This window comes from Arachis hypogaea, chromosome 19 (genome assembly GCF_003086295.3).
Source record: "Arachis hypogaea cultivar Tifrunner chromosome 19, arahy.Tifrunner.gnm2.J5K5, whole genome shotgun sequence".
NCBI classification, from domain to species: domain Eukaryota; kingdom Viridiplantae; phylum Streptophyta; class Magnoliopsida; order Fabales; family Fabaceae; genus Arachis; species Arachis hypogaea.
The window spans coordinates 35,008,453-35,026,908 of NC_092054.1; the positions used below are offsets into that span (position 1 = coordinate 35,008,453).

Below are 18,456 nucleotides of genomic sequence, written 5' to 3' on the forward strand. Positions count from 1 at the left end.
TGCTTGTATTAGATAGCTTGAATTCAATTTCTCTTTTCAATTTTACAATGTCTTTCATTATTGCTCACCAAATGTTTGAGAAAATATCAACTATAGCTATGGAATAGAATTTCACTCTTGGCTTAGGGGTTGGATAATTGGAGACACTTGAATTGTCAAAGCTTTTTGTTGATTGATAATTGGAAATTGCTAATTGATTTGAATGACACTAACTCTAGTCTTTCCTTAGGATTTTACTAGGACTTGTGGGCTCAAATTGATTATCTCTACTTGACTTTTCTTCATAGTTAGAGGTTAACTAAGTGGAGCAAGAACCAATTCTTATCACAATTGTTGGAGGCAATGAGGATAGGAATTCTAATTCCCAACCCTAGCCAAGGCTTTTACATTGATTGATTGACATTCACTCTTGTTTAGTTCAATTTCTTGTGTCCCTTAGCCTACTTGTCAATTGTTCATTGCTTTTATGCAAGCTTGTTTACATTTCTCGTATTCAACCTCAAACACCAAGAGAACTCCTAACCAATGATGTGCATCTTAAGGCAACTCTTAGGGAGAACGACTCGGGACTAATACTCTTGGTTATTGATTTTGAATTGTGGACACACATTTTCTATGTTTGATGCGTTATAGCTTGTTGGTTTAGACTATACTCACGACAGAATTTATTGATAGAATTCTATACCGACAAAATATCGCGCATCAAAATGGCGCCGTTGCCGGGGAATTGCATATGTGTGCCATGTTGTTGATTAGTGTAAATATGTTGAGATGTGAATACTTGCATTGTTTCTTGATTGTTTGCTAGCTCAATTGTTAGTTAGGATTAATCTTTGTTTAGTGCCTCTTGTTGTCATGAGCTCTATGCTTCTTTCATTGAATGACGCGTTCACTACCGGATCCGAGCTTAGCTAATTTTGATCCCGAAATTGAGAGAACTTTACTCCATATTACGCAAGCTCGGAGACTGTTAGCCTTTAGAGGTGGTGAAAGGGTTCCTACTAATTCACCAACCTTATCCGAGGTTGAATCAAAAACGTCATTTGAGGAAGAAACCATCTACTCTTCCATCGATACTACTAATACCTCTTCCATTGATCTAGGTACTGATACCATGGCCCCTCCAAGAAGAGTCACTCTTAAGGAGGCCGGTGCTCCAGACTTTGCTCTTCAACCGCTTCAAGTGCGTCATCCGGAGTTGAATGTTAATTTTGAGCTCAAAACTGCCTTGATTAATCTTCTACCCAAGTTTCACGGACTCTTCGCTCAAGATCCTATTAGACACCTTAGAGACTTTCAAGGTGTATGTTTAATAACTAGGCCAGAGGGTTCCGATGAGGTTGCTATTTGGCTATTTACTTTTCTATTCTCTCTTGAAGGAAGAGCCAAAGAGTAGTTCTACAATTCACCCGATGAAATTGTTAGTGATTGAAATTTGCTTAGAAGGGAGTTCTTAGATAAATTCTTTCCTCCCGAGGTGACGGATAGATTGAGGAAAGAAATTTCATGCATTGTCCAAGGTGAAATGGAAACTCCATACGAGTATTGGGAACAATCTCGAAGGCTTCTTGACTCATGCCCTCACCATATAATCGACACTGTAGTGTTGATTAGCTATTTTTGCCAAGGAATGAAACCACAAGACAAGATCCTCTTGGATGCCTCAAGCAACGGTTCCTTGACAAAGTATAGAATGGCGGAGGAAGCATGGCAACTAATCACCGATTTGGCTGAGTCCACCCAACATGCTAGACAAAGAAACCATCATCCAAGAGCCATAAATGAAGTTTCTACTAGTGGTGAGACCGCCGCCCTTACTAAGACCTTGAGAGAAATGACAAATATTCTCAAGCAACTTCAGCTCAATCAACAACAACCTCCACCTCCTCAACAACAACAAAGTCAATAGTTGGTCCCCCAAAGAGTGTGCGGAATTTGCTGTTGTTACACCTATTACACCGATAAATGCCCAAACCTCCAAGAGGATAATACCTTGGCGGCTACCAATGCCTACTACAATCGTCCAAACCAAGGTTATCATCAACAAGGAGGCAACTATAATCAATGGGGTAATTTTAGTCAAGATTGGCAAGATAATTCTAACCAAGGATGGAGGGACAACTATAATTAAGGAGGAAGGGACAACGGTGGGAACCAAAGATGGAACAACAACAATCAACAAAACCAGTACCAACAAAATCCTCCATACCAAAACCAAAACCAAGGAAGAGCCTACCAAACCTACCAACCACCTCATCAAAGGCAAGCACCTCAACTCAACCAACCACAACCCCTCCTTCCCCAAATCACTTATCCATCTTCTTCCTCCAACCAAGATGAGATACTCCGCTCCATCCTCCAAGGACAAAAAGAGCTTCAAACCACACTTACCTCAAGCCTTACCGGTCTTACCTCTACCATCCAAGCCCTTCTTTTCCTTATGGAACCGCCCTCTACCTCTACCACGCAACCCTCAAGCTCTAGTGCCTTACCCTCTCAACCTCTACCCAACCCCAAGGGTGGTATCAATACCATCACCTTGAGGTCTGGCACCAAATTGCAAGAGAAGAGTCATGAAGAGCCAAGTCTAATAGAGGTCACTCAAGATGAGGATGTGGTTGAGATAGAAGAAGTCAAAGAGGAGGATGAAACCCAATAGGTAGTTGAAGAAGTGATTGCTCAACCAAGGGGTGGAATTCCTAAGGATGGAAATGTCTTGCAAGAAGCTACTCCAATTCCATTTCCCACATTGGCAAGGAAGACCAAGAAGCAAGTTGAGTTGGATCCCAAAATGGTGGAGATATTCAAGAAAGTTGAGGTAACCATTCCTCTCTTTGATACTATCCGCCAAGTACCTAAATATGCCAAGTTTCTAAAGGACTTATGCATGAACAAGGAGAAAATTCAAGATTTAGAGACGATTCCATTGGGGAGCTCAATTTCCATTTTAATGGGTGATATACCGGAAAAGTGTGGCGACCCCGGTCCTTGCCTAGTAACTTGCACCATAGATGGGGTACAATTTGTCGACTGTATATGTGACCTTGGTGCTTGTGTGAGCATCATGCCCTTGTCTGTTTATGAGGTCTTAAAGCTTTCACCGTTGAAACGATCGGCCACCCGGTTTGTTTTGGCGGACAAAAGCATATTTTCTGTAGTGGGTATCACGGAGGATGTTCTAGTGAGTATAAAGGGGTTGGTCTTCCTAATTGATTTCCATATTCTTAAGATTCCCCCTAGTGACTCCAGAAGGACATCATCTATCTTGCTTGGAAAACCGTTCTTGAAGACCTCCTGGTTCAAATTGGATGCGTTTTCGGGTACTTACTCGTTTGAGATTGATGGAAGAGAAGTGAGCTTTAATCTTGATGAAGCCATGAGACATCCACCGGAGGACCACTCTATTTTCCGGTATGATTTTATTGATAATGCGGTGGCCGAAGTCCACCAAGAAGATTTTGATGGAAAGAGTATGATTCAAGGCCCAAATGTGGAGAGTTCCCATGTATGTGAAGAAGATGCCTTTTCACCTCCAATGTCACCAGATGACAAAGCGCCAAGTCATCAAAAAAATGTAGATTTGAAACAACTCCCATCCCACCTAAAATATGCCTTCCTTGAAGATGACCAAAAGCTCCCGGTAATTGTTGCAAAGGAGCTCACCTTCCATCAAAAGGAGAGGTTTCTAAATGTCTTGAGGAGGAACAAGAAGGCCATCGGGTGGAGCTTGGCAGATATAGTTGGAATTAGCCCCCAAGTGTGTGAACATCGAATTTTCCTAGAAGAAGGAGCCAAACCTGTTTGACAACCTCAAAGGCATCTAAATCCTACCATTCTAGAGGTTGTGAAGAAGGAGGTCACCCGGTTATTAGAAGAAGACATTATTTATCCGATTTCAGATAGCGAGTGGGTGAGCCCTATCCAAGTGGTTCCAAAGAAATTTGGTGTTACTACAATCAAGAATGAGAATGGGGAGCTTATAGCCACAAGGGTCCAAAACTCATGGAGGGTGTGTATTGACTATCGGCGCTTAAAGTTGGCCACTAGGAAGGATCACTTTCTGTTGCCCTTCATCGATCAAAAGCTTGATAGCCGCCTATGTGGTAAATTTCATTACTGTTTCTTAGATGGCTATTCTGGTTATTTTCAAATCCACATTGCTGCAGAAGACCAAGAGAAAACCACTTTCACATGCCCTTTCGGAACGTATGCGTATAAAAGAATGCTGTTTGGCTTGTGCAACACACCGGCTACGTTTTAAAGGTGTATGATGAGTATATTTACGGATCTTTTGGAGCATTGCATGGAGGTGTTTATGGATGATTTTAGTGTTTATGGGGACTCCTTTGACCTTTGCTTGGACAATCTTGCAAAAGTATTAGAGAGGTGTACTAAATCAAACCTTGTGTTAAATTTTGAGAAATGCCATTTTATTGTAAGACAAGGTATTGTTTTAGGGCATATTGTCTCTAATGATGGGATCTCTGTTGATCCGACAAAGGTCAATGTTATTTCTAGTTTGCCTTACCCCTCTTCTGTGAGGGAAGTCCGTGCATTTATTGGACATGCAGGTTTTTACCGGTGTTTCATTAAGGACTTTAGTAATGTGGCACTACCTCTCTCTCGATTGTTGCAAAAGGATGTGGAATTTTATTTGAGTGAAGAGTGCATGGAGGCATTTGACAAGCTCAAGATCGCTTTGACCCGAGCTCCTATAGTGAGAGGGCCGGACTGGACTAGGCCATTCGAGATCATGTGTGACGCCTCAAACTATGCGGTAGGAGCGGCGCTAGCTCAGTGCGAGGGTAAAATTCCTTATGTCATTGCCTATGCCTCTAAGACTTTAGATGAAGCGCAGTCCAACTATACTACCACCGAGAAGGAATTGTTAGCAATTGTCTTTGCCTTGGAAAAATTCCGGGCTTATCTACTTGGCTCTAAGGTGGAAGTATATTCGGATTATGCAGCATTGAAATATTTGTTGGCCAAGAAAGAATCCAAACCTAGGTTGATCCGATGGGTGTTGCTATTGCAAGAGTTTGATCTAGAGATCAAATATAGGAGTGGTTCGCAAAACTTAGTGGCGGACCACTTGAGTCGCCTTGAGCACACAAAGGGTGATCCCACTCCTATCAATGATACATTTCTTCTTGAGGGCTTGCTAGCAATATCCGAGGTGATCCCTTGGTATGAACCTATTGCCAATTACTTGGTTGCTCGCACCTTTCCTCCCAATTTTTTTCTCAACATCAGAAGGATAAGCTCAAAAGTGAATCCAAATATTATGTATGGGATGACCCATACTTATGGAGATGTGGTGCCGATCAAGTAATTCGAAGGTGTATACCGCAATTCGAGTTTCAATCCATTTTGGAGGCTTGCCACTCTTCCCAGGGTGATGGCCATTTTGGTGCTCAAAGGACGGCTCGGAAGGTCTTGGATTGTGGATTTTGGTGGCCTACACTTTTCAAAGATGCATCTCTTTTTTGTAGCTCTTTTCCACAATGCCTTAGGTTTGGAAATATCTCCAAAAAGAATGAGATATCCCAACAAACAATGTTGTTTTGTGAAATTTTTTATGTTTGGGGTATTAACTTCATGGGACCTTTTCCAAATTCTAATGGTTTCGTGTATATTCTGCTAGCTGTTGACTATGTTTCCAAGTGAGTGGAGGCGATTCCTACCCAAATAGATGATGCTAATGTGGTTCTTTCTTTTGTTTGTAATAACATCATTTGCCACTTTGGATCACCACGAGCAATCGTGAGTGATCAAGGCTCGCATTTTTGTAACAAAAGGATGGCAGGTTTAATGAAGAAGTATGGCATCATCCATAAAGTGGCCACGGCATACCACCCTCAAACGAATGGCCAAGCCGAAGCCTCCAATCGAGAAATCAAGCGTATATTGGAAAAGATTGTAAAGCCTTACAGGAGGGATTGGAGTTCTAAGCTCGGCGATGCGCTTTGGGCCTACCAGACGGCTTACAAGACGCCGATTGGTATGAGCCCGTTTTGGTTGGTTTATGGAAAGGCTTGCCATCTCCCGGTGGAGGTGGAACATAAAGCGTATTGAGTCGTAAAGGAATGCAATTCAGGCTTTGGGGTTTGAGTCGAAAGGAAGTTACAGTTGGTGGAGCTTGAGTTCCTCCGATTGGAAGCCTATGAGAATTCAAGGCTCTACAAGGGGAGAATGAAAGCGGTGCATGATAGAAACATCAAAAGAAGAGAGTTTCGGGCTAGAGAGTTGGTCCTCCTTTATAATTCTAGGTTGAGATTGATGCCTGGTAAGTTAAGATCAAGGTGGGAAGGTCCTTATAGAGTGGAGAAAGCTGAACCATATGGGATCTACCACCTTCGCCACCCTTCAAGCCCCAATATCTTCAAGGTTAATGGTCATCGTCTAAAGCTATACCATAGAGAGAAGATGAAAAGCAACAAAGAGGTTAAGGTATTCCTCCTTGAGGACGCACCCGAAGGCAAAGAGAATTGAGCTCATGACCATCCAACTTAAGGACATTAAAGAAAAGTGCTAGGTGGGAGACACCCCACCATGGTATGATCTTCCTTTGTTTATAGTTTCTTGCATATAGTTTGTAGAGTCTTTGTGCCTTTTGTGATTGCTTGATTTGTGAGTTTGTTCATAGTAGGGTTGATTTTGCTTGATTTTTGTTAAATTGCACATGAGGTGCTCATTGATAGTGGTTTGATCGATTTGGAATGTTTGAAGAAATGCTTGATTTTGAGTGTTACATGAAGTTTTGGATGTTTTTGAACCGTTTAGCATGCATTACTACCAATTTATGCCATAATTGATCCTCCTCATGTGTATGAAAAAAAAGGGGGCGATCCACGCGCAAGCGTGCTCTACGCGTACGCGTCGGCGCAATTTCAGAACTCCTGGTATAAAAACCAGAGAGTTGTGCCTACTGTGTGCCCATTTTGTGCCCAAGGAACAATTGCAACCCACGAGTAAGTGTGGGCGACACTTACGCGTCCCTTGTCTTTTCGCACACCCACGCGTAAGCGTGGGCGACGCATACACGTCGGTTGCGAATTTTGAATTCTCTGGTACAAAAACCAGAGACTTCTGCCAACTTTGTGCCTATTTTGTGCCAATGCACCCACGCGTGAGCGTGGGCGACGCGTACGCGTCGCTCGCCAATCTTGTAATCCACGCGTATGCGTGATAGACGCGTACACGTTGATGGTGCTGCACCCCACTCCTGGTACAAAAACCAGAGAGTTGGGCCTACTTTGTGCCGACTCTGTGCCCATGGCACAACTCTACCCATGCGTGCGCGTCACCTAATGCATACGCGTCCCCTCTTTTTTTTTGTAACCCCACGCGTATGCGTGGGGGACGCTTATGCGTCACTTCCCTTCTCCATCCTTCCACACGTACGCGTGGAGCGCGCGCACGCGTCATACCCCTGACGCAACTAGAACTAAGCGCGCCCTGTTTTTGAGTTCCTCTTCACTTCATTCTTCCATTTCCTCTTCTTCCTTCTCCCATCACCCTACCACCCTTGTCTCCGGCCACTCCACCGGCGACCATCTCCGCCAGCAACCACTACCTCCGGCGACCCCATACTTTCTCTCTCCTCTCTTTTCCTTTCTCTCTCCTCTCATATTTTCCCACCTACACTTCACCTTGCTTTCTTTCTCTACTCAAGGTTTTACTCCTATTCCTTCTTCCTTTTTGTCTCTTATTCTAAATTTTCTTTCTCTCATTAGTTGCATTCAACTTTTCTTTTTCTTTTCTTCCTAGTTGCATTTTTATTGATTGGTTCTTGCTTGTTTGCTTTCTTTCTTTTCATATTCTCTATGGATGTTGAACTTTGAGTTTTCTCTTGCTTTGATGAATCGTTTTGATATCTCTTGATCCCTTTGTGACTATGTGGTGTTGCTTTGTTGTTTGGTATTCAATTTGGAGTATTATGTGATTGAATTCTTCCTACTTGCTCATTGTTTGAATATTGCATACCAAGTATTTGTTGAAAGGCACCTACACCATGTTAGCTCAATTTTGACTTTGTACTCTCAATTTGGTGCTTCTTCTTCTTTCACTTGCTCCATCTAAATGCATTGAGCCTATTTTGCTTCTTGTTTACCATTCTTATACTCATTCCCCATGACTTGCTTCTTCATTATTATTGATGCTTGAGTTTATCCTTCTCATGCCTTATTGCATGCTTCACTCACTCTTGCATCCCATGCTAAGTATTATGACCCAAGATTTTATTATTGGCTTGTTCACATGTTATAGTTGTCATGTCCTCAAGACACACTATTCCTTTTGGGCTTTATTTTTTTTCACTTGCATGTTATTTTCTAAGTGTTGATTATTTGGGTTTTAATGTTTTTCTTTTCCTTTCTTTTTCAGGATGGCCACCAGAAAAGGTAAGGAGAAGGCGTCTAAGAAACCAGCCACAAAAAGGGCACCCCAAAAATCAACCTCCAAGGCACACCCTACATTAGGAGCTAAACCCCTCTCAAAGAAGGCGAGGACGGTTGTTCATATTGATGAACAAGAGAAGGGCAATCAGGCAAGGGACCCCACAAGGTTTTCTAACTGCTTCTATGAGCTCATGTTCCCCGCCATGGTTGAGAGGAACTATCATTCCGAGCATCTACCCGCCCCTCCGAACAACATTGCTCAATATGTGATGCCCCGCATTGAGCGGCGGCAATGGGGATTTATAATGCGAAGACCACAGGAGGCCAACCTTTCTTGGGTGGTGGAGTTCTACTCCAATTACCACTTCCCTTTTCTTCAGTCAGTTTATGTGTGCCAGAAGCAAGTCCCGGTTTCGGAAGAGGCTATTCAGCGAGTGCTTAATGTTTTACCGATACCGGAGGAGATAGATGGTTACCAAGCAGTCCTGTGGCAGCGGAATGAATTTGGGTTTGATTGGGACTTGATTCTTCCGGTTATTGCCTAACTAGAGACATTTTGGACCCAAGAGAGACTCAGGATGCGGCTCAAGTGCATTGACGCATGCTACCTTACTGTGGAAGCTCGAGCGTGGGCCCAAATCTTATCTTACTACGTACTTCCTAGCTCCCGTAAGTCATCCATCACGGAGAACCTCGCCCTCCTTGTTTGGTGCATACTCACGGAGAGGCCAGTCAACATCCCTCTCCACATCCGAAAAGTGGGTCGAGCCCATGCCAAGGGTAATCTACCATTTCCCGCTTTGGTATCAGATTTAGTTGCTGCTGCTGGTGTCCCTTCCGAGGCTAAGGACATGAAGGCTATAATTCCGGCAAAGGGCGATATTGTCCCAAGCGGGAAATATCTTCAGCCTCCTATGGACACCACAAGCCTTGACATAGCTCCTCTTTCCACCATTCCTACCACTTCATCCACACCACCAAAGTCAACCCATCAATTTCTTGTATAGCTCCATGAGAAGATCGATCGATATGAGCGGCGAAACAAACGCCAATTTGCTTATATGAAGAAGATTTGGGGTTGTGTCAACCCGCCTATGGAAGAGTCGAGCATTTCCACATCTGCTTCGGACTACAGTAAAGCAAGCACTCACTCAAGACACGGATGGTGGAAATGGCAACCCAAATCCCCCTTTGCGTATCTCTATTGGCACAGAGGACCGTGCAAACTTCTAAGTGTGGGGAGGTCGGTTACCGACTTTCGTAGGTATTCTTTTCTTTTCAACACCTATGATTATGATTTTTCTTTCATTAGTTAGAATAGATTGCATAGTTAGTTTTTGTATTTGAACACTTTTCTGCATGTTAGGACTACTTGGTTAGGGTGATAACGTCCTTTCCAAGAAATCAAGTTTAGGGCACCCTACCAATTTGAAAAATTTTTGTGTCAATCTTGTTTGAAAAATGTATACTGGAACATGGTTTTTGAGCTAAGAACACAAGCATGTGAGATTTGAGCCTAATTGTGTGGTTACATGTTATAATCACTTATTTCCATTCATGTGTGCATTGTTCTCTTTCTATGATTGTGATCTTTGATTTATTCGATTCTTTATGTCCATTGTTCTATGTAGACATGCATTTATATGATTGAGGCCATCATTTCATTTAGCCCACTTACCCAAATAGCCTACCTTCCATCAACCATTGTTAGCCAATTTTGAGCTTATTTTAATACCCCTTTGTTCTTAATATTAGCACATTACAAGCCTTTAAGCGAAAAACAATAATCGTCCTTATTTGAATCTTTGATTAGCTTAGGCTAGTGAGTGTGTGTCATTCAAGTGTGGGGAAACTTGGGATATTGGTTGAGGAAAAAGGGTATTTATAATTTTCATTGAAGATCTTGGGAATTGGATACATATTCGTGCATTAAATGTGAAGCCATATGCGTTGATGCTCTTGTATATTTTTGTAGTTCGAAAAGAAAGAAAAGAAGAAAAAAATATACAAAGGGAAAATAGAAAAAAATAAATAAAAAAAGAGAAGAAAAAGAAAAAGAAAGAAATAAAAAGGGGACAAAATGCCCCAAAGTAAGGTTCAATAATAATCGATGCATATGGAAAATGATAAGAAAAGGAAATGCATGAGTATGTGATATCATCAATGCGTATGCGTGGATCGCAAAAACCCAGACGATGCGTACGCGTGACCCACGCGTACGCGTGACGCTCGGCACGTGACTTCTTTAATGAAATTGTGATTGTCGATTTCTGAAGAGCTCCAGGCCCAGTTTTGAGCTGAATTTTGGAGGGAAAAGACTTAAGAACCAAGGATTGAAGGGGATTCACACATTACACACTTTGGAGTTAGTTTTGGAAGTTTACGTTTCTAGAGAGAGAAACTCTAACTTCTCTCTCAGTTTTGGCTTTCTCAATTTCAATTTCACTTGGATCCTTTGGTTAGATCTGAATTTGATTCAATTTTACATTGCTCTATTTTGTAGATCTCACTCTTCTACTCTAAATTTAGTGTTCTTGTTACTCTAGCATTGTAGATCTTGGATTTGGATCTTGTTACTTTGATTTCTATTAATGCATTGAGAAATTTCATGTTCATTATTGTTAATTGCTTGACTATTGTTAATTGCTTGTATTAGATAGCTTGAATTCAATTTCTCTTCTCAATTTCACCATGTCTTTCATTATTGCTCACCAAATGTTTGAGAAAATGTCAACTATAGCTATGGAATAGAATTTCACTCTTGGCTTAGGGGTTGGATAATTGGAGACACTTGAATTGTCAAAATCTTTTGTTGATTGATAATTGAAAATTGCTAATTGATTTGAACGACACTAACTCTAGTCTTTCCTTAGGATTTGACTAGGACGTATGGACTTAAATTGATTATCTCTACTTGACTTTCCTTCATAGTTAGAGGTTAACTAAGTAGAGCAACAACCAATTCTTATCACAATTGTTGGAGGCAATGAGGATAGGAATTCCAATTCCCAACCCTAGCCAAGGCTTTTACATTGATTGATTGACATTCACTCTTGTTTAATTCAATTTCTTGTGTCCCTTAGCCTACTTGTCAATTGTTCATTGCTTTTATGCAAGCTTGTTTACATTTCTCGTGTTCAACCTCAAACACCAAGAGAACTCCTAACCAATGATGTGCATCTTAGGGCAACTCCTAGGGAGAATGACTCAGGACTAATACTCTCGGTTATTGATTTTGAATTGTGGACACACATTTTCTATGTTTGATGCGTTATAGCTTGTTGGTTTAGACTATACTCATGACGGAATTTATTGATAGAATTCTATACCGAAAAATATCGCGCATCACCCACCTAATTGGGAATTTTGCCCACAAAATTCGAATTCAATTACCTGAGAATAATTGCGAATAGTCAGGTTGCATCTCCGACTCAGGTTCCCAAATGTGCTCCTCAACATCAGCTCGACTCCATGCCACTTTGACTCACGAAACTTATTTTCCATGCAAACGTTTGATACTTGTATCGTTAATTCTGACCGGAGTCACTGGAAGCGTCAAATCTTCTTTTAATTGAACCGATTCAGGTTCTAACACATGGCTAACATCCGGAGTATACTTCCGAAGCTGCGACACGTGAAATACGTCGTGCAGGTTCGAAAGGTAGGGTGGTAGAGCCATTCGATGCGCCACCGGTCCAACCCTCTCCAGGATCTGAAACGGACCGATGTATCGAGGATTTAACTTTGCTTTAATTGCTCTACCTACTCCTATGGTTGGAGTAACTTTAAGGAAAACATGGTCTCCTTCCTCAAATTCCAAGGGCTTCCGCCTTTGATCGGCATAGCTTTTCTGACGATTCTGCGCAGTGAATATCCTATCTCGGATTTTCTTCACTTGTTCGGTAGTTCCAGCTATCATCTTCGGCCCCAACAAGCTTTTCTCCCCAGCTTCATACCAACATAGCAGAGATTGACATTTCCTCCCATACAAGGCCTCATACGGAGCCATTCCGATGCTTGCATGGTAACTATTATTGCATGTAAACTCCACTAGTGGCATATACTGATCCCAACTTGCCGGCTAATCCAGAACACAAGCCCTCAACATATCTTCTAAGGTTTGGATCGTCCTCTCGGATTGACCATCTGTTTAAGGATGGTAAGCTGTGCTCAAGCTTAATCGGGTCCCGAAAGCTTTTTGAAATGCATCCCAAAACCTCAAAGTGAAACGAGGATCTCTATCAGAGATTATAGTAGCAGGTACACCATGAAGTCTCACAATTTCCTTTATGTATAACCGTGCTAACTCCTTAAAGGTGTAATTCATCCGAATGGGTAAAAAGTGAGTTGACTTCGTTTGTCGGTCCACGATCACCCAGACAGCATCAAAACCGGCCCTAGTCCTTGGCAATCCCAACACAAAGTTCATCGCAATGCTTTTCCACTTCCATTGCGGAACCTCTAAATGTTGCAACATCCCGGAAGGTCTTTGGTGTTCGATCTTTACTTTCTGGCAGGTTAAACACTTTGAAACATATTCCGCCACATCATTCTTCATAACCGGCCACCAAAATATTGCCTTTAGATTATGGTACATCTTAGTACTCCCCGAGTGAATAAAGAATCCGCTTTTGTGTGCTTCCTTTAAGATATCTTGTCGCAAAGTGCCAACATCCGGCACAATGATCCTATCCTTGAATCTCCATAGCCCATCCTGATCCTCTGACACTCTCCACCGCTTTCCTTGCTCAATAGCTGGCAACACCTTCGGTAACACGTCGTCGTTTTCATGAGCCTCTAGGAGTTCAGATTTAAAGTCACTTGAGATCTGAAATCGACTCAAACATAGAGTCCTAGACACTTCTTGAACACCAATCTTCAGACTCGAATTCCTTGAGTAACTTCTCTTCTTGAAGCATCATCCAAGCAGCATACAACGACTTCCGACTTAACGCATCCGCCACTACATTAGCTTTCCCCGGATGGTAATTCAACTCAAAGTCGTAGTCCTTCAGTAACTCCATCCACCTCCTCTGCCGCATATTGAGCTCTTTCTGATCAAAGAGGTATTTCAAGCTCTTGTGATCAGAGAAGATTGAAACTTAACCCCATAGAGATAATGCCTCCACACCTTCAAGGCAAACACAACCGCAGCAAGTTCCAAATCATGCGTAGGGTAGTTAACTTCATGAAGTCTCAACTGTCGTTAGGCATACGCCACCACATTACGATGCTGCATCAGCACACACCCTAGACCCTTCAGTGAAGCATCACAGTGCACTTCAAATGATTCATTTGGCTCAGGTAGCACCAACACAGGCGCAGTGGTCAACTTTTGCTTCAACGCCTGAAAGCTCTCCTCACACTCAGGAGTCCAAACAAATGGCGTATCCATGCGGGTTAACTTTGTCAACGGCAATGCTATTTGCAAAAAGCCCTTGATAAATCTCCGGTAGTAGCCAGCTAAGCCCAGAAAACTCCTTATCTCAGTTACTGAGGTTGGTTGCCTCCATTCCATCACTACTTCCACCTTAGAAGGATCTATAGCTATCCCCTGTTTACTCACCATGTGACCCAGAAACTTCACCTCACTCTTTCAGAATTCACATTTAGACAGTTTCGCATAGAGTTTCTTTTCCTTTAGTATCTGCAACACGGTCCTCAAGTGCTCTGCATGTTCTTCCTCAGTCTTGGAATAAATCAGTATGTCATCAATGAAAACAACAACAAATTTATCCAGAAACGGACGAAAAACTCTGTTCATGTAATCCATAAATACTGCAGGATCGTTTGTCAACCCAAAAAACATCACAATGTCCTCGTAATGACCATAACGAGTCCTAAAAGTGGTTTTAGGGATGTCCTCATCTCTCACTCATATCTAGTGATAATCGGATCGCAAGTCGATATTAGAGAAAACCCCATCTCCTTGTAACTGATCCAGGAGATCGTCAATCCTTGGCAGTGGGTACTTATTGATGACAAGTCATCTTAGCCTAGTTTCACTAGTCTTTTTCTTTTGTTTTCATTTAGTTTTATGCACTTTCTTGCATTATAAATTAACCATTTGAATTGGAATTGCATGGTTTCCTTAAATCAATCAACCACCTTTTAATTGATACAAAATCATGAGGTTCAAGCTAACTTTAGTTGATAATTAATTGATTTATAAACCTTGTGAATTTTGTGATACTTTGATTGGTTGTTTTGATTACTTGTAGGTGAAGAAAGGAAACAAAAGGTGTGCCAACATTATGGAAGAAGGTTGCAAGAATGGGTTTGAGAAAATGGAATTCACGTTTGAGCTAACGTTTGCCTCAAACGTCAACTCAAACGTGAGTAGCAGTTGAAGAACACCCTGGGGAAAAGCCAACGTTTGTGCCAACGTTTGCCTCAAACGTTGAGGTCAAACGTTGGCTGAAGAATGAAGCTCCTGGAAAGCAACGTTTGAGCCAACATTTGCCTCAAACGTGAGGTCAAACGTTGGCTCCAAAAGAGAAGAGAAATGGCATCCCTGGAGGCAGCAACGTTTGAGCCAACGTTTGCCTCAAACGTGAGGTCAAACGTTGGCTCCAAAAAGAAGAGAGTTGGAGCTCCTGGGCACAGCAACGTTTGAGCCAACGTTTGCCTCAAACGTGAGGTCAAACGTTGGCGCCAAACAGCATGAAGGGGCACACTTCCAACAAGAATAACTTGAGTTGTAGATGTCCAATTGAGGTGATTCCAAGTGGGTTAGAAAGCTGACATTCAGAGCTTTCCAACCATATATAATAGTCTCTATTGGGCACAAAATTTGCAACGCGAAAAGAGGACAAGGTAGCCCCCAAGAAGCATACAAAAAGGGAGGTCCACGTTTGAGCTCACGTTTGACCTCAAACGTTGAGCCAAACGTGGAAGACAACACACAGCCTAGCTGCATAATGCCTCACTCAAGTAATGTTTGAGTCAACGTTTGCCTCAAACGTTGGCTCAAACGTGAATGGTTCATGGCCTGGTTCACTAATGGATTTCATCCCAACACCAAGAGCAATCAACAGAGGCTACTAGCAACCCAATTCCATCAAGGCTAAAGGCCCAATTCAAGGCTTAATGATCATTTGAAGAAAGTGTATAAATAGCTTAGGATTTGAAGTTTTAGGGAGTTTTTTTGTTTAGAGTTTTCTTTAAGAGTTTTCATAGTATTCACAGTAGAGAACCTTTGGGTTTTGAGCTATTTGGGGATTTAGAGTCTGGGGTGTTGAAGAATTGAGGAAATTCTGTCTCAATCTCACCTTGAGATCTCTTTTTGTTTCTTTCACTGCATCATTGGAGAATTGAGATTTGAATCCAAGTTTTCTTCTGTTTTGATTTTTAATCTTTTGCAATTGAATTCTAAATTTGGATCTAAGAAGGCAGTGAGATCTAGACTTGGTTATCTAGTCTCTTGAGTCCTGAGATCTACATCTTTCAATTTCAATTTCCTTGTTACATTGCTACACCAAGTTTATTTTCATTTGCATTTAAGATCCGGTTCAATTAGATCCATCTTCTACGTTTCTATTTGTTGAGATTTACTGCTCTTTTGTTTAATTTTTGCAATCCCACATCCCTGATCCATTTACAATTCAAGCCATTTACATTTCTTGCATTCTAAGATTCTGCAATTTACATTTCTTGCGTTCTAAGCTTCTGCCATTTATTTTCTTGTTCTTTAATATTCAGCACTTTTATTTTCTGTTCTCTTTAATTTCCTGCAATTTACTCCTCTCCCTTTACTTTTCATGCAATTTAATTTCTGTTAATCACAAATCAATCAATCAACTCTTGATCTGCTTGACTAAATCAACCACTAAACTAAAATTGCTCAATCCTTCAATCCCTGTGGGATCGACCTCACTCACGTGAGTTATTATTACTTGATGCGACCCGGTGCACTTGCCGGTGAGTTTTGTGTCGGATCGTTTTCCGCACATCACTTATTCTTTATTGTGACCTTGTTCAGTTGCCTATAATCCACACAAAGTCGCATACTCCCATCTTTTTTTTCTTTACCAGTAACACTGGTGCACCCAACGGAGAAACACTTGGTCGGATAAAGTTCTTACCCAACAGATCCTCTAGCTGAGACTTTAGCTCGGCCATTTTCAGCGGTGACATCCTATAAGGAACACTTGAGATTGGTCCAGCCCCAGGCAACAACTCGATAGTAAACTCAACCTCTCGATTAGGTGAAAATTCATCAATATCATCAGAAAACACCTCCGAAAACTCACACATAACCAGAATTTATTCCAATCTTTGATCATCACCCGAAACACCCGCAGTTAACAACAAGATACCCTGACATTCGGCCCCAGAACAATTCACCATCATAGAGTTCAAGTAATAACTATTCAACACAACCAGCCTTTTTGTATCTTCCAGCATAAAGTACACCGACTTTGCATAACAGTCGAGCAAAACATGGTTCTTAGATAACCAGTCCAAACCCAATATAAGATCAAGACCGGTCATCGGCAAACAGATTTAGTCATGGACAAAATCAAGTTACTGGACCCTAAATGAAACATGCGGGCATCCTAGCCTAGTTATCATGGCTTCATGGGTGGCATTATACACCTTTAGGTCATAACCTAAGACTACAATCTTCAATCCTAACTCACTAGCTTTTTCGAATGCAATGAATGAATGTATTGCTCCCGAATCAAATAAAGCATTTAAAATTTGACCAGCAATTTCACAGTTACCTCGAATAAGTGTCTTGGATCCCTCGGCACCAACAGCCGAGGTGGTGAACACCCAGCCAGATTGCTGTGTTTTCCCTGCACCTTGCTTCTGCTTCTCCGGATAGTTTGCGGCTTTATGCCCCGCTTTGCCACAAGAATAGCACAAGCCCCATCCGGCCTTGCACGGGGCTCCCAGATGGTGACTTCCGCACCTAGCACAAGCTTGCTCATTCTGAGGCTGCTTCCGAAACCTTTTCCCTTGGGAGTTGTTGTTGTTGGGCCTCCTGAAAGAGGCTCCCCGCTTGAAAGGCGGACCTCTAGGAGCAAGGCTCTTCCCTCGATTCTGTGAGAATGGTCCCCTATGGCTTCCTCTCTCAGCAGCTGCCTTTTTCACACATTTTTTAGCAACTCTGCTCTTGTTTACCAACTCTGAGAAAGTTCTGATCTCCATTGGCCCCACTGAGCTAAAGATGTCGCTGCGGAGTCCTTTTTCATACTTAATGCACTTCCATTCCTCAAAGTCTCCCGGAGCTCCCTGACACATATGGGAAAACCTGAATAGCTCCTCAAACTTGTCAGTATACTCAGATATGGACATAGCACCCTACTTCAGCTGCAGTAACTCGAGTTCCTCGGCCGTCCTTGCAGAATTCGGAAAGTACTTTTTATAGAACTCCTCCTGGAAGGCATCCCAGGTGATAGGGTCATCACCCTGCTGCAGAAGACGTCGGACTCCTTGCCACCAATGTGATGCTTCCCCAGTGAGCAGATAGGTAGCAAATTTAACACACTGCCCTTCAGGTACCATCTGCGCTTGCAATGCTCGATCCATAGCTTGAAACCAGGTATCAGCTTCAGTCGGGCTAGTGGTCCCCTTGAACTTAGGTGGATTAACCTTCAGGAAGGTTGCCAGTGTCATCGGGCCCTGAGCTCCACTTCCGTCATTGCCATGGTTGTTCATCTATTGTCCAAGAGCCGCAGTAGTGGCCTGCATAACAGTAGCCATATTCTCCAACACCGCCATAAAATCTACCGTGTTATTTGGGTTGGCTCTCGGTCCTTGAGTACTAGTACGACCTCTCCCACGACCTCGACCGCGTCCACGAGGCGCCATCTGGTTCCTATACACACCAAACAATCGATATCAAGTTGATCAGTCTCAATATCGAAAGTCTAGTGCTTCAAAGTCCCAAATGCATGCTCATGAACGTTTATGCCAGGTATATCAGTTAGATATTCTAATAGCACATAACATACACACAGAGAATGCACAGAAGCATAGTCAGTCCGTCCCTCAGGCTCTATAGGAACAAACTGCTCTGATACCATAATGTAACACCCTACCACATAGA

The 18,456-nt window shown here is 42.3% G+C and overlaps 1 protein-coding gene across 1 annotated transcript; it reads left to right on the forward strand.

Annotated features, from left to right (window-relative positions):
- The first annotated feature begins 2,791 nt into the window (after positions 1-2,791).
- On the forward strand, positions 2,792-3,805 carry LOC112778238 (uncharacterized). Its single transcript, XM_025822576.1, has one exon. The coding sequence runs from the start codon at positions 2,792-2,794 to the stop codon at positions 3,803-3,805; it is 1,014 nt and encodes a 337-aa protein (XP_025678361.1).
- The last annotated feature ends 14,651 nt before the right edge of the window (positions 3,806-18,456 follow it).